We start from the raw sequence: 26,265 nt of genomic DNA, 5'->3' as shown, positions 1-26,265 counted from the left end.
GCTAGCCCCCTACCCGGCTCTTTGCCCCTGCATGTCGCTTTGTATCCGGAGAGGCTAATGTCATCCGCCAAGGTTTCCTGCAGCATAATTATTTTCGGTTTGTCTGCAGAGTTTTTTATAAACTGCATGAGAGGTGCTTTTTTGTGATAAAATCCTCGGCAATTCCATTGGCACACGGTAAAGCTCCCCCTGCTAGCCATTGCTTATAGAACCCACCTTACTGCTACCCGCTAGAGTACGCTTCGTAGAACCCCCCGACGCGCCAGGGAGTGATCTGACGCTTTCTGCTTCTGAGGGTAAGTATTCGTCGCCCTCACCTAGCGCTTCTACTTTGGTAAGCCTCTTTTCAGCCGTCAGTCTCCATTTCCATAACTTATCAACTTTGAAGGTAGTTTTGTCTATGGCATCTCTAAGTTGTTTAATCGCCTCCTTGATCTCTTCCAAAGCAGAGCACACTGTCGTTTCTACTGGACTTATTGCCCGCTTCTTTGGAGCTGGTGTGTTTTCTTCATCCTGACTGTTGTCATTATTCACCGGTTTGGCTATTGCTACTTCTGTGGAGCTAGTCTGCGAGTTCTTGCGAAGTTCTACAACCTGCTTAGTAAGTTCTTCATTTGCCTTTCTCAGATACGTTACTTCTTTAATTAGCTGTTCTACCCTGGCATCATTATCTCCGACCGGCCGCCCCGCACCGCTCTCCGCGGTCCTCACAGTACCTTTCACTTTGGCGGCCCAGGTTGTTCCAGATGTCGTCTTGTCGCCAGGCGTCTGCCCTCCTCCTTCGGAGCGCACGTGCACTTCACGTGATCTGGAGCGGCTTCTGCCCTTCGACGGCGAGCGGCGTCTTGACCGTGTGGGGCTCCTTGAGCGCGTGCGCCCCCTGGTGCCCGTTTGGGCATCCCATTGCAGCTGAGGTGGTGTCGCCCCCGATGCAGATCTGTTGCGTTCTCGTCGTCGAATTCGCACCACGTATGGAATTTGGTACCGCTGTCGGCAAGTCATGTCCCCAGTTGGGTGGTCCCCTCCACAGAATTTGCAGTTAGGCACACACATGTGATTGTCCTCCGGGTTTTGAGTTCCACATCCTCTGCACTGTACCATGTCCGGTGTTGGACATACATCTGATCGATGTCCAATCTTTCCGCAAGCATAGCAGACATCAAACTGCTTCCTATACAGGTAACACCTTACAAGGGTCGACCCGTATCTGACATAATTGGGCACCTTGAGCCCATCAAACAGAACAATGACCGAGCCCGTGGATTTAATACGTTTGGCTGCCAATGCCAGTGGGTTAAAGTCATGCACAATGTTCTGCGTTATCGTGGCCTGATTGTCTCTGAGGTCAACTCTCCGAATCACCCCTTTACACGTGGTATGCGGAGCTGTCTCGTAGGCGTTCACTTCATATTCGGTTTCCACTATAACTATTGACCTGATTCGCACATACCTGGCAGCATGACTGGGGTCTGGTGTACTAACCACCACGATGTTTTGCGTGAAGTTAGGGCAAACGACATCCTCTCGGGCTTGTTGCGGAGTGAGGCCCGATGCTTCAATAATCGCCATGCCTATCGCTGTGGTGCTCACTTTGCTCAAGTTGAGACCTCCTCGTGGACGGATGACGATCTTGCTGTGCTCCTCGGGCAATTGGGGCATCCTTGATGCCTTGACAATCCGATTTCTGAACATAGTGGTTGTAGGTCCCTTGTTCTTGCTGCTGTTGCCTTGCTCTTGCTGGCTCTGCGGCGATGTTTTCCCATCGCCAGCAATCCTTGTGGTGGTGCGAAATTTTCGGCTTGTCACAATTTGCCAACCTAGATCTTCCTCATTCTCTTCTAATCCGGTAGCGTCTTCATCTTCCATGCGCGTGCCCGCCATCGCGGCCCGGCGGGGCCATTAGGCCTACTTAGGTCTTGCGCCAAGAAAGGCCAGTAAAAGTCCAAAAATGGAAGTCCCACCTTAAAGAAAGGTGTCCGCGAATTCCCGGTGACTTCACAAATCCAGTTATTTCACAAATCTATTTATTTATTTAAAGATACCTTACAGGGCAGCTACAGGCTTCGTGGAAGGGAGGAGAGTGCAATGAAAGATTACAATGGTGCAGTAATTGGAATGCACATGTGAACACATACACAAGAAATACAGGGTAAGAAGTGCGCAAATGCACAGTAAAATAGCATTACGATATGTACAAGGAACAAACCGAACGCTTTGCAACGCAACACCTCTCATTCAGCGATAAAATTTCACACGGTAAAATGTAATCAACAAAATTGGAGAGCGAGAGAGGTATAATTAGGCCATAGGAAAACACTGTTTAGTAGCGGCAAAGGCAATGACAAAAATTATACGTCAGTTTAGGTAGTGTTTGAAAACATGCAATGTTAGAAGAGGCCGGAAATTTTCTTGATCAACCTCATAAGCTATGGCGCAAGGAAGGTCGTTCCAAAGGCGAACTGTTCTTGTAAGAGCAGAGTAGCGAAATGAATTAGTCTTTCCGTAGATGAACTGAACCATAGCTGAATTGAACCCAATGCCAATGCTGCCTATATATGTTCGGAGAAAACTTTTCTTGCGCTGAATTGGCACAAATACAAGACACTACTTTGTAATCCGCAGCTTGGAATATACGTGCCGTCGCAATTCTTCCCGAGCAAAATCCTAAGAAAGCGAAGTGTCGTCTTGATTTCCTGTAACAGTAATAAACGTTTTTTGCGAAGAAGGAACTGAAACATAGTCGTGAAAGAATGCGTGTTTCTTTTTAGTTTCCCTTAGAAGCAGGAAGCCTCCACCTGTGCACGCAACAAAGCTTGCTAAAAAATAATGGAATACCAAATCTGTGCTGCTACTGCGTGCTTATGATGATGCTGGAGAGGGGACGAATGTGGCACACCTAAATTTTCAACAGACACAACAAATGAAGAGGATATGCGATGGGAAGAGGCTCTTCTTTTTTCGTTCTTGTTTTATTGTATCTCTCAAGGGGGGAGGGGAATGGAGGAAGGAGGCCAAAGAAAGAAGATTAACACGGTGTGAAATTTCCTTACAGCTCGAGATATCACAGCGAGTCTTGAGGCTGTAGATGGCGGCAACTCAGAATATCTTACTACGATAGAAAGAAAAAAAAAATAGTAGCTCACTACATTTATGCCAAGCAAAAGCCAGCGGAGTCCTTACTAAGCAGATAGTACGGTGTGGTCCACTCCTAAAGAGAACATTTGTAGAACGCGTGTATTTAATTTTTTTATTTTTTTTTTAACACGGCGAATGCACAATCGCTCAGCTTTGCAGCAGGTGGCACGCGGCTTATGGCGCTGGCACATTTCAGGAGTCCGAGCCTGCGGACTTGATCGACATTAGCTGCCACCGGGACTTTCAGTTGTGGCATCTTAAAGGGCTAACAGGGCACACGGACGGCAACAGAGAGGAGAACAACAGGACACAGCGCTAATCTCTCTCTTTCGCCATCCACGTACGCTGTTAACCCTTTAAGACGCTTTACCAACTAGCCCACCAAGCCATCCTTGTGAATTTCAGCTATGGCGCCAGCTCTAGTTGCAGTAAGGGAGCGGTCTAACTAAATGGAGCCATTCATTTAACACCAGACAGCACTTTACATGCGAGCAGATGAAAAAAGAAAAAAAAACGTGATGAACTACTCTAGTAATTGAAGCTACTATCAAAATTTACTACTCTACTATCAGTTGTCCGTGCGTTTTTGTCACGATCGCTAGCGAAATTCGCTCGTCCAACTGGCTGAAGAGGCTGCTGGGACCCAAGACCTCCCAGCCTGCATCTGAGGCGGCGGCACTCGCCCCCTGACCTGCGTCTCGGGGGGTGGGTAGATGACCTTATCCGTTGGACAATAAAGTTTATTCTATCTATCCCCTTTTTTTGCCCTTCTGTGCCAAACGTTAATTTCCTTGGGTTTCGCCCCCCGCGTTGGATCGCAGGAGAGCGAGTTCAGCATCGACCTGCAGGTCGAGACGTACGTCTCGAAGATCATGCCGGACCCGGCGACGATCGTGTACGCGGAGCAGCGGGCCAGCGGCCTCGCCTCCAACGTGCAGGCAGGAGCCGCGTGCAGCAGCCACCCGTACGGCTCCTGCTGCGAGGAGCCGCCCGCCACGCCACCGCCGCAACGACGCCGCGGTGAGTCCGACATTGCGCACAGGCGGGCGTGGACACCACAGCAGCGACGAACCTCCAACGTGTACCGAACGGTGCTCAGCAAAGGAACTTGTTCTCGGGAGCGCGGTCGGTTCGCACCTAGAGCCACAACCGCAGCGTGCGCGGGACGGACGCAAGAAAGGCGACGACGATGCGCTTGACCCTTTGCACGCGTACGTACACTCATATCGAGGCCTCACTGACCGAAACGAACCCCGTATACTGTGAAGTGTACGGTATCGTTCGGCAGCCTTTCGCGCGTCCGTCCCGTAAACGCCACGATCGTCGCTCCAAGTAGAGAGAAGGAGATTCTTGATGATGGGAAGGAAAGGTTGGGGTAAAGTGCAGCGCAGTAACTGTCTCTCAGCAGAGGACAACTCAACCGCGCTGCACAGGGGGTAGGGAATGAAAGTACGTGTGTACTGGGAACGCAATTGCGGGCAAAGGCAGACGGCGTCTTGAAACGAGCTGCACCCTGCGTTGTCTCGCCGCGACTTGAACGCGCGTGCGCGCGTGTTGCAGGTGGGCGCGCCGCTCCTCGACCGGCGCCACCGCGGCGGCGGCGGCGCGTGGCCATCGACGGCGACGAGCGCGTCGTGTGCAAACCCCAGACGGGCCGCTGGTCCTCGCTGCTGCCCGTGGGCACGCTGGCGCGCCGGCCCGCGGCCAAGCTGGTGCAGCTCGTCGCGCAGGCCATACACGAGAGCCCGCAGCGGGTGCTGCGGGTCAGGCACGTCTACGCGGTGCTGCAGTGAGTCACTCCTCCTCTTCACCAATTGGACGCTGCCCTTTCTCGAGTCCGTCAGCCTGTGCGCGGTTGCGGAAGCGCGGAACGCGGAACGACTCGAGAGGTGACGCGCGGGGACGCTGTTCACGCTTAACTTGTGTGTGTGCTCACGCTCCACTTGAATTAACGAACTAACCCAGTCAGCCACTATTGCAGGAGGAGCCCTGAAACTGCCAATCTCTCTCTCTCTCTCTCTCTCTGCATCATCTCCTTTGCAAACGGACGAGGAAAAAAATTCGGAAAGTAAAGAACTTCTGATCGCGCGTGTTTAAAAGTAAACTTGCCGAGAAAAGAGAGGTGCGTTTTGACCTACATAGTACGTCAGGGGAGGTATGCTTGAGGCAAACAGCGCGAAGAAATAATACGACCGAAAGGAAAACGGAACCAGCGCTGTGCGTCCTCCGTAGCGGTGTGTATGGTTTCCTTGACGCCTTATTCTGTTTGCGCTGCTTGTTTCTATAATAGATAACTAACTGGCCAGCCAACAGTATTTTCGTTTTTTTTCCTGCGTGTGTGTGTGTGTGTGTGTGTGTGTGTGTGTGCGTGCGTGCGTGCGTGCGTGCGTGCGTGCGTGTGTGTGTGTGTGTGTGTGTGTGTGTGTGTGTGTGTGTGTGTGTGTGTGTGTGTGTGTGTGTGTGTGTGTGTGTGTGTGTGCTGGAATATAAGAAACTTTATCCTGCCGAGCTTTGTGTGTACAGCATACTGTGTCGAATATACTGACATACGAGCAGTGCTCCTGTGTTATTGGCATACCGTGCGTAAGACTGTCATCAGCAGGGACATTAGGCCCGAGCACATCTGCGATGCAACGACTGGCTGACCATGTACTGATAACAGATTCTCGAACTAAAGATCACCATGTTTTCCCATGAGTATATGACTAGCTAACCATGGTAACCTCCTTAAATTGTAAGCCAATCCTTCTCGAAATCGTCCATTGCATTCGAAATTAGTGCTTAGATATTTGTTGATTTTTCTGTATAAACCATGCGTTTTATGCACTACCATCACTGTTGCTATAATTGGTCTCTTATTGTTCACACAATTTCCACTTTTCGTGTACTTTTTGTGTGTGTGTGTTAACTGTCACCTCCCATCTAACCGCCGACTTCTTGGCCAATCCCCGCAGTTGGTAAGCATCATAATTGGAAGCCGAGCCTATCCTAAATTCTCTTTTTATTCCCCCATCTCACGCGCCTCACTTGCAGGAACAGGTACCCTTACTTCAGGCTCCTAGACAAGAAGGGCATCAGCAGCTGGAAGGTAAGCGACTCGGAGACTCAGTTAAGCAATACGCCGCAGTGGCTTTATGCTTATTCATTAAGCCTAATGCCTACATTGGCTAATACATTATGACTAAAGCCTAAAAGCATCGGTGTCATGACAAATTGAGTGTCGTGGCCTTCCAGGCATTCCTCGTCTGGATTTTGCACTCGCAGCATGGGTCTCGAGTTGCGGAACTGTGTGGTAATTCCGATAACGCATATTTCTTTTTCTTATTTGTTTCTTGTTGTTTCTTACCAATTGTGTCATTTTGCTCGACAAAGTAACCGACAATCGGCCTCATTGCAGCCGCTATCGTTGGCAGCCACTTGTCGCGTGCGCGTACGCAATATGTGGGCGCACGCAATATGTGGGCGCACACTAAATGGAGTTTTCAAACGTATGTCACGTCTTTAACCGGACTCTTGAAATGCGAGGATCTTGTAGGTGCGTCTGGGAATAGACTCATCTGGGCCACCGCTCGGATACACTCATGCCCCTACTGTCCTTTCGTATATTTTTAACTGCAAGTCATTCGTAACTGCCCTAAGTGCATGTATTTTGGTTTCTTCTTCCCACTGTGTGGAACAGCTGGCCGGAGTCATTTAACTCCGGGCAACTCGTCCACCGTCCTCTTTATCGATAGCTTGCCTTTCTCTAAAGAAAAGAAAAGCGAGGGGGTCAAAGACAGAAATAAAGCAAAAGAAAGTAAAACGATACGCGGGTGTGATCTCGAGAGCAGGGTTTCACTGTGATAGCAATGCCATATATACGCATTAGTGACCTCTGAGAAATGAACAGCTGTGAGTCAAGAGACTCGATTGATGTCTGCGGCGGTTTAAAAAAAAGAATCTACCATATTAATTTTTGCGGATAATGTGCAGCATCTTCCCTTGACATCCACGTGTTTGCGGCAGCGCTATCAGACTGTCTTGTCATCGTCACTTGGGTTGAAAGACGCTCACAGCCGTAAGGCGTGAGGAAAGAAGAGTGAGCCCTAAAAGTTTGACATTGTGGAGGAAACCTGCAAGTTCGTGCACACGTGCATACAGAGTGAACCGTTTACGAAGCGTATTCAACTTTGTAGGTTTAACAAGTCTTTAAAAAATCGATACTCTGCATGCTACCAGCGTATGATTTCAAGGCAGTGAGGTGACCACCTTGTGGACATGTCCATTTCGTCTGCTGCTGAAGCTCTGATTGGCTGGGCAGGAGTACACGTCAGAAGGAGACAGGTGCTGCCAGCCAATCAGCACTTCAGCAGCAGACGACATTGACATGTCCACAAGGTGGGCGCTTACAAAATACTCTCTCTGATATCCGCACACGTTATATAAAGTTTACACATTTCGGGGCTTACCTTGTGCAATAATCGTCATCGATCTCGCGTGCATTTTTTTTTTCTTTAGCGCGGCCCGCCCCGTACTTTTAGGGTCACGGTTGGTACGAGCTCATCAGTCTGACATTGCGGTGTTGACAGGAAAGTAGCGAGCACATAGCGTTAGAGACTGGAAGCGCACGCGAGACGAAGGACGATTGTTGTTTGAGCGGGATTCACGCGGCGGGATGGATTGCCGATAGCTCAATGCCAGCTGAATCACATCACACACACAAAAGACTGACGCAGACGAGCTTCTATAGCAGCCAGTTCCGTTGGTTTGTCTGCGGGCTGAATTGGCGATCCGTCTCATCGTGCGAATCCAACTTTAGCGTCAATACAAGCCTCGAAGTATGTGCTATTATAAAGTGTGTAGGGCAATATTTTGTCTTCCCTTTCGCTTAAACGAAAGTGCGCCTGCCTGCGGTCGTGTAGTACCGGTAGCGCATTGGGGAATTAGCACCTACAGCGCTGCAGGCTGCACGCCGCTGGATGCATTCCTTGCGTTTGTCAGTCACTACTATTCACTGTCACCTATCACTCGCTAGCCGGAGAGCATCCCAACCAATTTCCATCACCTTTCCAAAGAATCCCAGCCAGGTTTGGGCAGTACGAACACACATTCTTCGCCGCGTCGTCCAGTGGTTCAGGCGGTCTCGACGCGCATCCATTTACCACTGCGAAGAGAAGGCACGCGGTACGAATCCGCTTGATCGTCTTACGACATCTCGTACCAACAACCAATCCCAGCAAGTTTTCAATGGTCGCGATATTAGACAGGGTAGCTATATTAGACACCGCAGCTACGCTTCGGAAACGGAGGCGCGCCTGTTCGCTGCCTGGTCTCGCGTCACGTCGAGGGCCTTCACCGTCCCGCCGTTCGCACCGTTCAACAAGTACGTCCGATTCCGGACGTACAGTGTTGAACCCTGCCTGTCTGTCGTGTCCCCGCGGCTTTCAGCGATCACCGTGTAACTGATCCCCTGCATCCGTGTGCCGATCAGCCTTTCTTGTTTCGTTGCCGGAGCTCCTCGGTTGTATGGACCCCAAACGACGCGTTGCGTTCACCACAAAGCTGCGGGCGCGATTATGCCGCCAACATATGTGCTTGCCTAGCGAAAAAAAAATAATCGAGTAGGAAGTATTTCAAAGCAGGAGCGCGCGTAATATCTTACTCGCGTTCGTACTTTCCACCACACATTCGTCTCGCATAACCTACTTACCTGCTGCGAAAGATGCGGAAGAAAATAAGATATATATATATATATATATATCACGTCCCGGAGTACTTGCGTGCTTCAAGCGCGCAATGTCGGGTGTGGGCCGTATTGCACGAGGTTAGGCAGCGACAACGACGGCCCAGAACCTCAAAAACCCATAAGGATGAGTATACGCTCTAGCCACGGAGGACGTCGCGCGGTCCTCGCGGTGTGCGGCGCGCAGGGAGCCGGCGCCGAGCGATGCGGGGGCTAGCTGCGTAGCCGTGCGTCTGACCTCTCCTCCTCCAGCGCGAGCAAATGGCGGTAGCGAGGCGAATGGACGCGGCGAAACTTTGGCGTCCCTCGCTCTCACTAAAGCTCTCGCCGGCGCCTCGATACCCCCTCGCAGAGCTCGGTGCGTCACGCTCTCTTCCAAAAGTGGTTCGTGAAGCTGCGGCCCACGTCCGTGATGTACGAGTCGGTTCGTCCGAGGAGTTTCTTCTGGGGCCTCAGCTACAGCAACAGGTGGGTGAGCCTATGTGTGTGTGTATGTGTATGTATTATATGTATATATGTGTGTGCACCCAGTCCCCGTTTGTACCCTATCTCGGCAGTTCCGTTGAGTACAGCGAAAACCACATGCGGTTGACGCGGCAAGGTTTCAGCTAATCGGGAACAACCGCCAACCGAGGAGGAATTTTCCACTGTCCGCAGCTAGTTCTTTTGTGATCCTTCGGTTCACCCGACGTCACATGCAGAAGGATTAGTGACGGATAGTGAGAAAACTCTTCTTGCTTTTCTTTTCTCGCTCTGACATGATGCGCAACTCTCGCTGCAGTGTATGCATCCGCCCAGACAGATATGCGGGTACTTTGGCACGTGAGAGCCCAGAATTCATTCATTCATATACGGGTAGATGAACATGTATGGGGAAGGTGTAGTCAATATTAAAGTTAAATTCACTGAACAACATCCAGAAAGCGCCTACGTATCAAGATGCCATAGAATATCCTCTTTGAAGCCCCGAGTTTCAGCGTGACGTAACGCTTAGAGCGGACTCACTCGCATCTCACGTGACTGCGCCCGCTTCCTTCATGGCAGAGCCGAATTCCTGTAAGTGAAATATGCAGCCAGTTCTGTAGGTAATGCCGGCGGTTGGGATAGACGCCAGGCGTGTGGCAATGCGTGCTGCGAGACATTGTGTGCTACGAGGTTTACTTGAGATGGGGGCACCAGAAAACGCAGGTGAATACGAGGGAGGCCTTAGCCCGCGGTGCCAGCGCTTGGACAGGAGGACGCCTGTTCGTTCGGACCTCGGCGAAATGGAGACCTCTTGTCGACACGTTGGCCGCAGGTCGAGGCTGCGTCCTCGAAGCGTTACGATAAGCCGCGGGTGATCGAACGTTTTCGCTGCAGACCGTTGTTCTGCTTTTAAAAGGACAAAGTCAAGTCTTGATTGAACAGAATAGCCCAACACGTATCGAAGCCAAGAGTTCTGCTTGCGTAGTAAAAATATTTAGCTGAGGCCGTTGTGCCTGACAGCGCTTCGCTGTTTTTTGGGTTCTTTTTTATGTACTCACTTTGGTGCTTGCCTTCCTTTGGTAGACCCACCCTGTGGACCTCTTCTCTGCCTGCCTATTGCTCACTCGTCTTCCCACTACTCGGAGATAAAAACGACATAGACGTCCTTCCAAACATTTATAAACAGTCTCGATGCACGCTTAAAACGAAATACCAACAGATGACGTGGTAATGCAGAATTCTTTTTAGAAAGAGAAACGACGGCAAGGAACCGTCATGTTAGTGAAAGCAAAGACACTTTGGTCTGATAGGACTAGAGAAGTGCACTCTCTGTCCACAGATGCGGAGGCACTGATGCGAGCATGTGCCCGAGATATCCGATCACGCAAGCACGCTTTCAGGATTTTAACAGACTCGCTAAAGTTAATACTGACTTTAGTATTACAACTGGACAACTTTAGTAAGAAAAACTCTGTAACCGTACGTCTGGGTCGGGTCGCGGACTGCAGGCGCCGTGAATGGGAGATGCCCCGAGAAGTGCCGCGGGCCTTCGCCGCACCGACCAACGGCGACGACTACGGGCAGCAGCGGGACGACGGCGAGGCGTCCAGGCTGTTCTCGGGCCTGCACCTGGCCGCCGAGCCGCCGACCAAGAAGCCGACGTTGCCGTCGGCCTTCCGCCTCGAACTGGAGCGCGGCCTCTTCCCGCCGCCGGACCTCCCCCGGTCTCCGGGCCGCGAGCGGAAGCTGCCGGCCGTCAGGTACTGCGAGTTCGGGCCGGTGACGTCACCTCCGCAGCCCGCGGACGAGCTGATCTCCGTGGACAGCCCGTCCTCCTCGCCGCCGCCCCGCGTCGCGCCAGAGCTGTGGAAGTCCGAGTGCGCGAGGCCCGACGGCTGGCCGGTCCTGGAGCGGGCGGAGGAGCAGTCCTGGCAGCCCAACGGCGGCGCCTGCGGCGCGCTGCCGGGCCCGTGGGACGCGGACGTCGCGTACTGCAAGTCGGTGGGTGCTTCCGGTGGTGCGTCGCGGTCTGCAGCGAGAAGTTGCCACGCGGCCTCGTTCGCGTAGCCGTCGTTCCGCGTCCCATCCCGCCAGGCCATCGGCGGCCGTAGTAAGAGGGCTCGCCGGTTTCTTTTTTTCTTCCTCAAGATAGAGACGCCGGCAAAGGTCGCCCGGCGTCCCTTTTTTAGGGAAGAGAAACTATGCGAAAATGGCCGAGTGAATGAATTGTAAGGCTTACTTCGGTTAACGAGGTCTGAGGCAGGATAACGATGTCTAAGACAGCATTCACGCTGCAGTCGTCCCACCTCCCTCAACCCATCGCCGTCGCTGTGCCGATTTCCTCCGTCGGGGAAGACCCCGGCTTCCTTGCCGATTTATCCTCGAACACGAGACCTCGCCGACAGTGGCCGATGCCCTGCGCCTCCGACGCCAGCGTTGTGACAGAGCCCCGGCCAGTATCGGCCAAGTCAGAAAATACAGAGCCGTCACTAAATAGAGTGACTCTGCAAAGCAGAAGCTAGAATCTAGAAATCGGGCAGCTAGAAATCATCACCGCTTGCGCAGCAGGTGCGCATCCGTATGCGAGCCTACTGAGCTGTTCTCAATCGCTACAGAACACACCGGTCTATGGTCAACAACAAAGACCGGTGCATCCCGATAACTCCCACACAGCTGCTCATTGAAAAGGCTAGTGCGTGTGCGCACAGAGCGCATTACGGCTGTAGCAGAATGCTGAACACTGCAGTCGCACCGCGACTGACCTGATTGAGCAGCGGAGCGCGAACTTGGGTTCGCTTGGCTGGTTCGGAACGTTGCAGCCCAGCTGCGACTTCGCCCGGCTCGGAACTCTGCCATATGTGTGCATTAAAAGTGCGAAATCGACTCTGTCTTCTGCAATGGCCCACCGCATGAAATGCGAGCGGAATAAATCGGTAACTGCCGCTCCGCTAAGGCTGTCTGTTAAAGAAGTAATGGCATAACATTTACCATTTTCATCTTTTATCATTTTTTTTGCTATATATCAATCCCGGATCTTCAAACCCTGGAAGAAATACTGCCAACCCTCGCGAGGCCGTACATAATTTAATATATTAGCTTGCTTACGAGACGGTTTAGGTATCGTATGTGAGGAGGTGCGTGTGTCATGACGTTTTTTTGTCCTTGTCGAGCTACCTCGTGTGTCTGCGGTAATGTCGAGCGTTTTGCACGGCCTAATCGTTCCATAGGGGACCGGGATTTGTCACGCTGCAGTCGTTGTCTTTTTTTTACGGTTACCTCGTTCCTTCGAGATGATTGATTGATTGATTGATTGATTGATTGATTGATTGCGACACCTAAGGAATACAGTCAAGTCAAAGCAGAGCATCGTGACGATTCAGCACACTTTCCTACTCGCTCCCTCGGTCGCGTGGAATGTTACTAATATACTTACGCGGCTCGGTGCCGCAGCATTGTATGCTTGAGACCTCCTTGATTGCAGACGACGAAAGCGCTTGGTACACAACATATACATAAAAGGTGTCACCACAGTGTTCAGATCAAGCAAAAAGAAAAGACAAAAAGTGAAATTTTGCACAAATTGCGATGAGCAGGCGATGACCGCCTCGTCGAGGTGAGGAAGGGTGCATCCAATTCTTTAGATTCCCGGCAGGAGGATGCACTAGTGTTGTGCGAGATTAGTCGTGCCTACACTGAAGGGCCTGACCAGCGCGTTGTGGTTGACGCAAATGGCATAACGTCGCTTCCATTGCAACGGGACATGCCAGGCCACGGCTCGCATAGAGCGCGAAAGAGCAACCGGCACGTAGAGTGCAGGAGTGATCAGTCTGCACGTGCCCTCTGCCCCAAATGCTCGCTTCTTTCTTGGCTCGCCGTGAGCTCGACGAGCCGAGGCGGCCGCGCTGCAGGCCATAGTGGGTGCGCGTCGGAAACAGCAGCCGCCGTCATAACATGCGCAGGCGTCAGCACCGCCTTGCTCAAGCGCTACGGCCACGTCGGCGACTGCGACGCTGGTGGAGGCCGTCGTGGACAGCTTCCAGAGGCCGTGGCCGTCGCTGTCGGGCGAGCAGTTCGTGCAACTTCGGCACGAAGAGCAGCGGCCGGTGATGCAAGAGCCATTGCAAGAGCCATTGCAAGAGCCGTTGCAAGAGCCACAACAGCAGCAGCAGCTGCAGCTGCAGATGCTGCAGGCACCGACGCAAGAGTCCCGGGAGCACCATCAGCAGCAGGAGTTCCAGCAGGTCTTGAGAGAGTTCCTGACGGCACCGACGGCGCAACAAGGCGGTGCGATGCAGGACTGGCTGAGACCGGTGGAGGTCGCATGTGAGTGTGCCGATGAGAATCCTCGCCCGCAGTTTCCTACTGAAATTACTCTAGAGGCCAGTTCTGGCACTACGATTGTTCGGCTACGGCGGGAATGACGGTGAGCGCATACTTATTAGTGTTGTGGCGCAGAATCTACAAAAAGCTAGCACACAGAGACACGTGTACTTTTTTTTTGTAGATGCTGCGCTAAAACGCTGACAAGTATGGATAGCCAACAAGCCAGAACAATCGCTTTGCTCGATGATTACATATTTGTTTGATCTTCCTGCTTGCAGTTGAACTTTTGACATTGACTCTTCAGTAGATGGTAGTAAATGGTACGTGGAACACGTATGTCGTTTCGAGGTTGTCCTTGCGTCTTCATTTACTACGCTTCACCTGCCTTTACTGGGCGTAGAAATTCGAAGAAAGTCCGTTCCTCTAAACGCGAAAGGCAATAGGGCTCGGCGCACACACAGAAATACTGGGAATTGTCTCACTTATAACGCAATTTGTTGCAAATGATCGATTCTCACATTCGCACAGTCCGTTGCAAGCTAGCAGTACGAAGTTTCAAAGGCCGCACCAAAATACGCCCGTATACGTCAATGCGACGCCACGGAATTGGAAGCATTTGCTTGTTGTATAAGCCATTTCGGTGCAGTTTTCGAAACCTGATGGTTCAACCCATTGGTCATTTTAGAATGAGGTGCAGTTATTCCCTGCCGATAGGAAAATAAATAGACCGGAGTAGGTGCTGTCAAAATGCACGACGTCACGGTGACTTGGTGTGGGAAGTTCAAGGCAGCGTCACTCTTTCGTTACTGCATCTGTTTGTTTGTTTGTTTTTTCTTCCTTTTTTTTAAGTGAAGCATTCTCGAGTACATAGGTTCCTGTCGCTCGCCTCATTTGCGGGACGTTTCAACAACAACAAAGTTCGTTGAGGAACGGATAACGTTTGAACAGTGGTCCTCCAACGCAATAGCCCGATATGCCTTCCACTATATAGGCCACAGACATATACGTACTTTGCTCGTTCAAATCTTAACTAGGTCTTTGAGACAGCTGGCGCAAATGTCACGTCGTGGACAACAACATTCTTTTTGAAAACGGGAACGCAAGCGCCGCATGCCGGTTTTCATTAGGCCGCAAACGCGGGAACCAAACGCCAGAATAACTAGCAACCTTGTCTACGGTATCTCTGTCATTTACATGCGTCACGTGGCCCCACAAGAATTCACTTCTAAAAGCCAACGGTGGACAGCTATCACGATCCTCCGCGCATGGTATAGCTAGCTCTTTGAGAAGCTATGTGACAGTGTTTCGCCTTTGCGATAAGCCCAGGCTTGACGCAACAGGCCGTAACGTTTCTTCTGCCGGAGTGTATACAATAATCCCGTCGTCATGCGGTCGCCGTCACATATCGTAGACGATATATACACGTCACCCACAGCTTGCATCTGTCGTCCCATGCACAACTGCTCGCTTTACACAAACACGTTGGCTCATTCGGTAAGGCTGTCCAAAACAATGAATCACGCTGTACATCTAGCTGCCTGCAAAATGCTACGATTAACATAGACTTCAACAAGGCGTGGGATAAATTTATATATATATATATATATATATATATATATATATATATATATATATATATATATATATATATATATATATATATAATCTGCCAAGCATTACCTCGAGATTTATAACCGACCGTATTCCTGTTCCAGAAGTGCAGTTTACTAACCCAATTTAATAGTCCACCCCATTGTCTCTCTTAACCTAACGAGCGCTCAGCTCTTTCCATTCACCAGAAGAGCACACAGAGCATATCGAAATCGTCAGCGCTAACGGCGCAAGAGCACGGCCAACGAAACCATCTCGTAATTCCGTGCCGCGCTCTTCGCAGGCCCCAACGAAATCTTCGACCTCAGAACGGAGTCGCAGGACAGCCTCTGGGACACAATCGACCACTTCATCGGGTGGATGGCGTTCGGCGGCGAGGAACCGCTGGCACCTCGCCTCGCCCAGAGCTCGCCGCGACACAACGCGCAGGCGTCGTATCCGGGCCCCGCGGCGCTTCCCGCCGCGCCTCCGTCGACCCCGGCGTCGACCCCGTCGCAGCCGCCACCGGCGATTGCCGGACCGTCGCCGCCGCATCATGTAAGACAACATTTTGGCGGGTGCGCGGTATTCCCGTAAATGCAAAGACGTTTCCGGATCACCTTGGAAACCGGAGGCGTCCGCGTGAGATGTCGATGACCATTTATTGGCATCCCCCCTTTGAAACGGGGCGGTCACAAATAGCCACCTTGCCTGCTTGAGTTACTCGGGTATTATATCATCATCATCATCATCATCATCATCATCATCATCATCATCATCATCCTGGCTACGCCCACTGCAGGGCAAAGGCCTCTCCCATACTTCTCCGATTACCCCGGTCATGTACTAATTGTGCCCATGTCGTCCCTGCAAACTTCCTAATCTCATCCGCCCACCTAACTTTCTGCCGCCCCCTGCTACGCTTCCCTTCCCTTGGGATCCAGTCCGTAACCCTTAATGACCACCATTTATCTTCCCTCCTCCTTATATGTCCTGCCCATGCCCATTTCGTTTTCTTGATTTCAACTAAGATGTCATTAACTCGCGTTTGTTCCCTCACCCAATCTGCTCTTTTCAGACCCTTAACGTTACACCCATCATTCTTCTTTCCATAGCTCGTTGCGTCGTCCTCAATTTGAGTAGAACCCTTTTCGTAAGCCTCGAGGTTTCTGCTCCGTAGGTGAGTACTGGTATGACACCGCTATTATATACTTTTCTCTTGAGGGCTGATGGGAACCTGCTGTTCATGATGTGAGAATGTCTGCCAATTCTTATTCCAGCCCATTCTTATTCTACTGATTATTTCAGTCTCATGATCCGGATCCGCGGTCACTACCTGTCCTAAGTAGATGAACTCCCTTACCACTTCCAGTGACTCGCTACCTATTGTAAATTGCTGTTCTCTTCCGAGACTGTTAAACATTACTTTAGTTTTCTGCAGATTAATTTTTAGACCCACTCTTCTGCTTTGCCTCTCCAGGTCAGTGAGCGTGCATTGCAATAGGTCCCCTGAGTTACTAAGCAAGGCAATATCATCAGCGAATCGGAAGTTACTAAGCTATTCTCCATTAACTTTTATCCCCAAGTCCTCCCTATCCAGGTCTCTGAATACCTTGTGTAAACACGCTGTGAATAGCATTGGAGAGATCGTATCTCCCTGCCTGACGCCCTTCTTTATTGGGATTTTGTTGCTTTCCTTATGGAGGACTACTGTGGCTGTGGAGCCGCTATAGATATCTTTCAGTATTTTTTACATACGGCTCGTCTACACCCTGATTCAGTAATGCCTCCATGACTGCTGAGGTTTCGACAGAATCAAACGCTTTCTCGTAATCAATGAAAGCTATATATAAGGGTTGGTAATATTCCGCACATTTCTCTATCACCTGATTGATAGTGTGAATATAATCTATTGTTGAGGAGCCTTTACGTAATCCTGCCTGTTCCTTTGCTTGACAGAATTCTAAGGTGTTCCCGATTCTATTTGCGATTACCTTAGTAAATACTTTGTAGGCAACGGATGGTAAGCTGATCGGTCTATAATTTTTCAAGTCCTTGGCGTCCCTTATGAATCATTTCAAAAAAATTCTTATCAATTTCTTATGAATGTTAGCGTTCTTCCAAGATTCCGGTACACTCGAGGTCATGAGGCATTGCATATACAGGGTGGCCTGTTTTTCTAGAACAATCTGCCCACCCTCCTTCAACAAATCTGCTGTTACCTGATCCTCCCCGGCTGCCTTCCCCCTTTGCATAGCTCCCAAGGCTTCCTTTACTTCTTCCGGCGTTACTTGTGGGATTTCAAATTCCTCTAGGCTATTCTTTATCACATTATCGTCGTGGGTGCCACTGGTACTGTATAAATCTGTATAGAACTCCTCAGCCGCTTGAGGAGGAGGAGAAGGAGGAGGAGGAGAAACTTTATTATTGCAGAAACCGTTGCGCGGTTTATTCCTGGGTGGTTCCCTCTGACAGGGCTCCACTGGCGATCGCAGCTCGCCGGGCCTGGTCGAGGGTCGCCAGTTGGCTTCCCAGGTCCAGTTCGGAGAGTCTCGCCTCCCAAGACCACGTAGTGAGTGTGTGTGTTGTGACTCGTGGCGAAATTGCGTCGCCCGGAAGGTCGGTGCATTCGTGTGTTATGTGCGCGAGTGTCGCTGTGTGGTTGCTACACCAGGGACATGTTCGGGACGTATAACATTCTGGGTAGATTGCGTGTAGACGAGACAAGTGTGGGTATGTGTTAGTTTGCAGGCGGCGCCAGTCCCTTGCCTGGAGTTTATAGAGAGCTTTGTGTGGGGGAGCGTATTGCGTTCTTCCGAGCCGTTGGTCCTGTAGTATTTGTTGACCTGTCGTTAATAACTCGTGGGTCGCTCGTCGGTCTGTCGGGGGCTGAAGAACGGTGTGGTCTGCCGCTCGGCTAGTGAGACCTCGAGCTGCGCAGTCCGCCTCTTCGTTGCCCCGCAGGCCTTCGTGCCCGGGGCGCCAGACGATACCATGGGTCCATTGTAGTGTGCGACCCAGGATTCGAATGGCTTGTATAGGGAGTGTTCCATTCAGGTATAAACGACAAGCCGCTTGTGAGTCAGTAAGGACATGGGCGGACCTTCCCTTGCTCTCAGCGTCGCGAAGTGCGAGAGCGATTGCTGCTGCTTCTGCTGCTGCGCTGCATATGGCGCGGATGGAGGCTGAGGCTACCAGGTTCCCCTGATTGACAACGGCGATTGTGCATTTGAGCCCGCAACGTGGCGACGAGGGATATGGGCTAGCGTCCGTGTAGTACGTATCCGGGTCTCTGAAACAACGTTTGTGCAACATGCGGGCACGCGCTGCTCTTCTCTCCTGATTGTGGGTGGGGTGCATGTTCTTGGGGATAGGGTCTACTACAATGTTCTCTCTAATGTGGTTAGGCAAGAGTTGTGTTTCTTCTTTGCAGTACTGAGGTGTCAGCGGGTACCCTAGCCGTTGAAGAAGGTGTCTTCCCTGTTGAGTCTTGTTGAGGCGCTCCCTCTGCGCTATGAGCGTGGCACTTGCTAGCTCCTCAAAGGTGTTGTATATGCCTAGCGCTAGTAATTTCTTTGTGCTTGTGCTTGACGGCAGCTGTAAGGCCGTTTTGTACGCCGTTATTATAAGAGTGTCCATGCGTTCTGTCTCGCTTTTGCGCTTGACTTGATACGGTAGCGCGTACGTGACACGGCTGATGACGAGGGCTTGTACCAGTCTTAAGGTTTCGTCCTCTGTGAAACCATCTTTGCTGCGCGCTACTCTGGCGATGAGTGATGCGGTGCTTCTTATTACGTGATTTAATTTCTCTGAGGCTAGCTTTATGCCGTTGTTCTCCTGGATGTGCATACCTAGTATGCGTGCGGTCGGGACGCGCTTTATAGGTTGCCCGGCAATCTCGAGATGTATTGGCGGGGCTCGATGTTCCTTAGTTTGCTTAGGCCGGACTTGAAGGTACTCCGACTTGTGGGGGGCACACCTCATTCCTGCTGTGCTTAGGTATGACTCGATGTATCCGATAGCTGTGAGTAACGTGAGCCGCTTAAACTATCTCATCCACATTAGTAACGATATTGCCGACTTTTTCTCTTAACGCATACATCTGATTCTTGCCTATTCCTAGTTTCTTCTTCCCTGCTTTTAGGCTTACTCCGTTCCTGAGAGCATGTTCAATTCTATCCATATTATACTTCCTTATGTCAGCTGTCTTATGCTTGTTGATTAACTTGGAAAGTTCTGCCAGTTCTATTGCAGCTGTAGGGTTAGAGGCTTTCGCACGTTGGCGTTTCTTGATTAAATCTTTCGTCTCCTGCGATAGCTTACTGGTATCCTGTCTAACATCTTTGTATACATTTTTGTATACATCTATTTGATATTTTTTTCTCTACCTTAAAACTCCTCTATCTGCCTCGTTCCGCTACCTATGCTTGTAACGGATCCGCTCGTGTCAAGTCTTTTCCCTGCATTACGTTGTTTCCAGCGGTGCTCGAACGTATCTCGCTCATCTCCGCTGCTGACCAGTTGATGCGTCCGTCCCCTCCAAGCGCTGCTAGAAGCGACCGGGCTGGTGGCGCCATCTGATGACGCAGAGCTCAACCGGACAAGCGCGGCTGCTGTTATTACAGTGACCAAGAATATTTCACATCGGCGCTGGTGTACATTTTCGGCAGCGACGTAATCGCCAACACGTTGCCTTTTTAAATGTAATCTTCTTTTTTTTCATTTGACACTAACACTCGGGGGAACACGATGTGGTTAGACGAAGCGTCACGTGAGATGTCGCTACCAGCGACCGGCAACCCGGTATTAGGCGAAAGCCGTTGCGTGTACCGTAATACGCGACGCGCTAAGGCTGTAAAAGCCTTGACGGGATACCGCCATCGTGCACTGCCATCTGCAAAGCGTGTTACGTGAGTAAAACGCGCGCGTAATAACAATCCTGCCCTTTATACATCAGTCTACCAACCAGTGTCGCCATATTTTTTTAAGCGTACCGCTTCAGTCAAACGATAAGTTGCTAAATTTCCGCCGAGTATTGCTGCAAAGTAGGAAAAAAATCTCGCTAAATCTTGTTACGTCGGCCTGTGGCTGAGTCAAGCTGTTGAAACCGGCAGTTTTTTTTCCGTTGTCTCCAGCATCATCTATGCGCCTATGGTACTGAATTATTATTATTATTATTATTATTATTATTATTATTATTATTATTATTATTATTATTATTATTAAGACCATTAGATATACTTCTTTACGTACATTTTCTGCCTAATCCCTCCCATATAGTGCAGTGAAAAAAAAGTAAGTAATCCGACGCTCCTCATACACGCCTCACGCGAGAGCTGACGCGAGAGAGTGCCGTGCGCAGCGACTCCGTCCATTCTCACCCCCAACTCAATTAGAAGCACACCGTTTTGATCGGTTTTAATTAGGAGCGTCAAAGTGGAAAACGTGTGCGCGCTCCTGAAGAACACTTTGTCAATGGGATGCGAACGCGCTCTAAAACCGCAGATCCCGGACCTCAAAGAGGTGCGGCGTAATGCTATCGCGTTTCTCTCGTATTCGCGGCGAAATTACCCTTGATGAAATGAGCGCTACGAAGACGCGGACGAAAGAACACATGTGCGACAGACAAGGCGACAAATGAGCGTCTTCGTAGCGCTCATTTCATCAAGTATGCATAACCAACTCACCCACATCAAGCTTCTGCTACTTCAAATTACCCTTGCGTGTTTCTCCCTCCCTCCCAGGGCATCCTACTGCGAAGGATGCACCAGGAGCAGGCATCCCGCCTGACGCACCTCCTCCGCGGCGTCCGAATGCTGCTGGACGACCCGGACGAGGTCGTCGCCTGCGTGAACGTTCCCTGGCCCGTGTGGAGGGCTCTGTCCGGCCGCTCCATCGTGCGGAGGAGCACCCCGTCGGGCGGCCGCCGCGAGCGAGAGCGCATCACGGCCATCGTGATGGCGCCCCCGTCCACGCCGCTGCCCACCGACGGGCCTCCCATCGTGGATCACCAGGCCGAGTGCCGCGCGTTGCGACCCCCTGCTACCACCACTACCGGCGGCGACGAGGACGGCCGGTCGTTTCCCGCGGACCAGGCCGACCGCGGGGACCCCGGGTCGCCGCCTGCGTAGAGCGTTCGAAGCGCGTCCGCCGTGTCTCGAGCGTGCGTCCTTGATTGAGTAATGTGTGTGCCGCCGTTACATCTTTTTTTTCCTGTTTTTTTTTTCTTCTTTCTCTTACAATGCCGGGTCCAGAAGTTGCAAGAACTCAAGTCCAGAAGTAAGTTAGAACGACCGGTGCCTTGTCGAGTGAATGAGAAATGTGGCTTGAAACGCTCCGATTCACCTCCCTCCCCCCCCCCCCCCCGCCCCGCCCCATTTCCGTTAAGGTTTCCGGCTATACGTTCCCGTGGCTTTCGGAAAGATTTAGCAAGGCGCGGATCCGTACCCGGTGCAAGGCACACGGCGAGCAGCCTCATAGCCACCACGCCAGTTCTCGAGGAGCAAGTGGAACCGCCGCATCCGTGCGCCTCGCCGTGACGCATTTGTGCACAGACTGGAAGCAAGTGCGAATTTCCGAAGGACGCGAAAGGGCGGACGCGCCGCAGCCACGACGGCGCTTATTGCGGGTGGCGCTTGTACACGCACGCTCTAAAAACAGTTTGCACCCTTTGGGGTGTATATTTGTCCCACAACAATAATCGTTATCTGTCCTGCCCGCGTTTCCTTTCTTTATCGCTGCGAGCCCGGTACTTCCCAGTCACGAACGGCATGCGCGTTATCAGTGTAACGCAGCATTCTCGACAGGATCTCGACAGGAAAGTAGCGAGCGCCGAGTTTTCAAGAAAGGAAACGCAAGCAAGGCAGACGACGATTATTGTTGTGGGACCAATATACACCCCAAAGGGTGCAAACTGTTTTTAGAGTGCATATGTGCATGGGTGTATATTTGCGACACAACGATAATCGTCATCTATCTTGCCCGCATTTCCTTTCTTGAAAACGCTGCGCTCGATACCATCCTGTCGGGAATGCTATGCCCTGCTGATAAACGCATGCCGTTCGTTACTGGCAAGTACCGGGCTCGCAGCGTAAAAGAATGGAAATGCGGGCAAGACAGATGACGATTACGGTTGAGTGGCAAATATACACCCCAGAGGGTGTAAACTTTTCTGAGAGTGTAGATGTGGGTAAGGCCTGTCGCGTTCCGTCAACGGCGAAAGATAACAGCCTTCTCTCGAGCCTTTCTTTTTAGGCAGGGATGCGAGACTTGGTTTTCGTGTTGCCTTGTGCCTGCCCGAGATGTGATATTCTCGGTGCTCTCCTCGTGATCGCCAGCGAGTACAAATACTGAACATGTGTGCATACGTCATCGCCGCTTTTTTCCTTTCTCTTCTCTCGACCATCTAGTCAGAGCAGTTCTCTTGTCTCGACCATCTAGTCAGAGCAGGTGGTGCCTTTTGAAGACTACGGCATTGTGATCGTGGTGTCTAGCCTTGTACAGTTGAACGCATCTCCGCAGTCTTCCAAGGTTTCCTATTCCAGTCTGAAACTTCGGGAGGCAGGTACCACGTGACCTTCAAAAAAAAACGAGCGCCAATACTCGGATGCAACGTACGTGTGCCCGTGGTTCTCGAAGTGGCTGCTATTTGTTCCTTCTGTGCGTGAGTGACTACAGTCCCTTCAGCCTCAAACGAGTGTTCGACCAGCTGCCGAGCACTTCGCACAAGAACAGGTGGTCGTCTTCTGGTGTGGCGCGTCACTCGAGCGTTCTCCGCTTTCGTCGCAAAGTCGCGCAGCGCCTTCGAGGCATCGCGGGTTTCCTCGAAGGGTGCTCCGCGTTGTATTCCGTATCATACGGTGCTCCGCTCCGTATCATGTTCGTTCGTTACGTCACGAGGTAGACACGTCTTCCGGGGACGCTTCAACTCGTCGTGCGACAAGGTCGCGATCTCGGCGCGACGCGTTGCTCTTGGCGTTTTAAAAATCCTCTTCGTGTCTGCATCCGGCCGCGCGGAACGTGGGGCTTTGCCGCCTGGTTGCGCGACGGGTCGGCAAGGAAGACTTCGAGGAGCGAAAGGGCAGCGCCGCAGGGTGCCGAAACGTCATCTCCCAGTGTCGACACATGGGCACGCGATCGATGCGCGAGAGATGCTTGTAAGACGGGAGATGAGAGACGGGACGAGCTCGACCGAAACGGTGCCGGAGGACAAAGTCCACCTAAGATGATGCCCCGTTTTGCCTCGACACGGAACTTGGCGCACTCCCGCAGGTCGGACGGTTTGCCGCGCTGCTACTACTGCCAACACGAATCTTCGTCGGCTTATTTCTCGCCTTCCAAGGTTAGCCCTGGTACTCTCCGGGAGCGTTGGTAACCGCGATGCGGCATGTTCGTTAATACGGTCCTCGGGGTTTCTGCGAGTCGTTCTTTCGCGTGATTTTTTTTAATGAACTCGAACTGCCCTCCTTCGCAATTTTTGAACGTCTGTTGCGCGGCAGTTTAGCCAGTGTTGTCCCTTGTGAAACCTCCAGCCCGTGCAGGTCGACTGCTGCGTTCCAGACTGTCAAAGACAGCGTCCGCAAGATGGCGTGACAGGCCAGTTTCTCGTCTCCCTTTGTTGTGGCAATGGTAATTCAGTCGTCAGCAAGCGCTTCGTATTGTTTGGGACGAGGCAGCGTTAAGTAATGTTTCCCTGGAGTTATCGTTGACATGGTCAGGACTCTTTATAAACGTTATGAAACAAGCTTGCTCATTTCAGGCTTCCTTTAAACTACGGGTATGACAGATTCAAAAGAGCCGTTAAAGCCTCACCTACCGCTCGCGAAGCGTATAACTTGGGACCAAGTTTGCCAAGTCGGTGTCCAGAGTTTGGCGTTCAGTGACCGTGCTGCACTTTCCTCTATTCCACGGGCAGAGTATGTTTCCTTTTTCTTTTTTTGTGTCGACCCGCACTCACTGTCTCGGCAAAAACCCACTGTCAGACGCAAAGGAATTCCAGTCGGACGCACCCACGTTACTCGGCGGGTCCTCGCGCTTTGCATCTCTCTAGTATTTTCAGTATTTTCATGCATGTCGTTTCTGCGTTCCGTTCTAGTTATATTGCTTTCTTTTTTCAGCTGCGAATCCGTTGTTGCTCAAGTATACCATTAAGTGTATTTCCACGCGCCATATATATATGTATGAATGCATGTATTTCTCGTTGTCAATATTCGTTTCTTTTCGCGTTGATTTTCCGTGTTTCGTTCTCATTATTATGATTTGGGCGCACGAGGGTAGGCGCAAGCATACGAACAGCCATTAGCATCTATCATGATGACGTATTTTTATATGCCCTTGACAGCTCGGTCGTTCTGCATTCCTATATCCCATATTGTTTCTTACTCTTCCACACCGAACTATAGTAAGGCATGTTCTCGGTTCGAACTTCTAGGATTTTAACTTTCTAAATGCTTAGGATTAGCTCGCTGCATGCTCAGTTCATTATCACTCAAGCTTTATCGCATGCTCGTTGCACGTTCTTCCTTAATTAAAGTTAGCCCTGTCCTGGCGTGAACGCTGAAGTCAGTTTCCAGCACTGAAATGCCTGCATCAACTGTCGACACATTTTTTCTAGTGTCTCCAGTGCATGCTAGTATCTACATTCCGATACGTTTGATCTTCTCAACGGGGCCTAAATTGGATTATCTGTAGTGTATATGCCTTGATCAAAGTTGCGACTGTGATAAATTGTGACGACGTGGAATATGCACTGATTGCTGGGCCCTTGAGCCAGAGCAGACAAAAGCGAGCTTATCAGCGCGTTCCTTTTTTTCTGATAAGCATTCGCTGCAAACACGTTATCGACGTTTCAAATTTACCCGTGGCTATGTCACACGCCACTGAATGCCTGAAAATTTTGCATGATATTTTGTGGTTGACTTTGTCATTGTTTCACTTGGTTCAAAGTTGACTCCAGATATAGCCTCAAAACTGCCTTTCGTGTCAATATATGTACAGGATGTTTAAACATCAAGTCGTGTTTTCATTCACCGAAAAGTGTTTGCCGTTGTTGAGTGCAAGGAAATTTTACTCAGATCAACACGTCATCTCGCTGCTTGCTCTACAACGCCGTCGTTCACTGTTTGATGCGCCACACATGTGTTCCCCTGGTACTCTTCTTGTTTTGCGTTAAGTTATGTACTATAGCGATGAGAAAACCCAAAAAAAGTTTGTTGCAATAAAACTGTACAAAAATTTTTAAAAAATCTCCGCGCGTTATTGCTACTCACTCTCTTATGAGCGGTGCACTTCAAGACGTTGCAGAACGCTCACGAGAAGATAAAGAATTTTACTTTCGTGTACCCTAAGGTATGAAACGGATGGCTGTGAGACAAAAAAAAAGGAAGTGTATTGAGTTGACCTCGCTTGCTTGTCTCGCCAAACTGAGCCAAACTGGTCCAACGCCTTCTCGAATGGATTAGGTAAAATTGGTCTATCCGTTTGTGCATACGAATGGCCCAACCAATCCCTCTCTCTCTCTCTCTCTCTGTGTGTGTTTGTGTGTGTGTGTGTGTCCACACACACACACGAACACACAATCTCCACGAACACAATTTTATCTCCACAAACAAGCGCGCGCTCTTGTTCCTACAGTGCCTCCAGTGCCTACACACACAGTGTCTACACACAGTGCCTACAGTGCCTCCAGAGGCACTGTAGTGGCTCTGGAGGCGCGCATTGGGCTGTTACAATCTTGCCCGAATACAGCTTGCCCACGGAGATTTCTAGGCGGAAGTAACTCGCCTCAGGGAGCTCTGAACCACTCCTTGAGTTTGTTGCGCAAAGAGATTCCGCTGATGCAGTAGGGTGCATCACCACTAGCTTACCGATAACGTCCTCTGGTGAGCTAGTTGAGAACACGACTTCGAAAGCAAACGTCCCTGCGAAATTTTAGAGTTATACATTGTTTGCAGTGCTCAGTGGAATGTGAGTTTAGATTCTGCTCGTTGCAAAGGAGTATACTGGCCTGAACTCCGCTGCTGCGACATGCG

At 50.8% G+C, this 26,265-nt stretch overlaps 1 protein-coding gene across 2 annotated transcripts in view; it reads left to right on the top strand.

The window, feature by feature from the left end:
• Nucleotides 1-22,111, top strand: part of LOC139051290 (uncharacterized) — a 30,881-nt gene extending 8,770 nt beyond the window's left edge. Inside the window, exons 3-11 of one of the 2 annotated variants that reach the window (XR_011509314.1) lie at nucleotides 3,957-4,155; nucleotides 4,696-4,924; nucleotides 6,169-6,223; nucleotides 9,210-9,325; nucleotides 10,831-11,323; nucleotides 13,282-13,645; nucleotides 15,540-15,793; nucleotides 20,980-21,514; nucleotides 21,624-22,111. Coding sequence is in view for 1 of the 2 variants with exons in the window: in XM_070528294.1 (XP_070384395.1) it covers nucleotides 3,957-4,155; nucleotides 4,696-4,924; nucleotides 6,169-6,223; nucleotides 9,210-9,325; nucleotides 10,831-11,323; nucleotides 13,282-13,645; nucleotides 15,540-15,793; nucleotides 20,980-21,366 (2,097 nt within the window). In the remaining variant the exon portion in view is untranslated. Of the gene's footprint in view, nucleotides 1-3,956; nucleotides 4,156-4,695; nucleotides 4,925-6,168; nucleotides 6,224-9,209; nucleotides 9,326-10,830; nucleotides 11,324-13,281; nucleotides 13,646-15,539; nucleotides 15,794-20,979 lie in introns of both variants that reach the window. The other variant, XM_070528294.1, reaches the window with a different exon arrangement.
• Nucleotides 22,112-26,265: the final 4,154 nt, after the last annotated feature.

The sequence above is a fragment of the Dermacentor albipictus genome, unplaced genomic scaffold (assembly GCF_038994185.2).
Source record: "Dermacentor albipictus isolate Rhodes 1998 colony unplaced genomic scaffold, USDA_Dalb.pri_finalv2 scaffold_11, whole genome shotgun sequence".
NCBI lineage: Eukaryota > Metazoa > Arthropoda > Arachnida > Ixodida > Ixodidae > Dermacentor > Dermacentor albipictus.
This window is presented reverse-complemented; position numbering and strand designations above follow the sequence as displayed.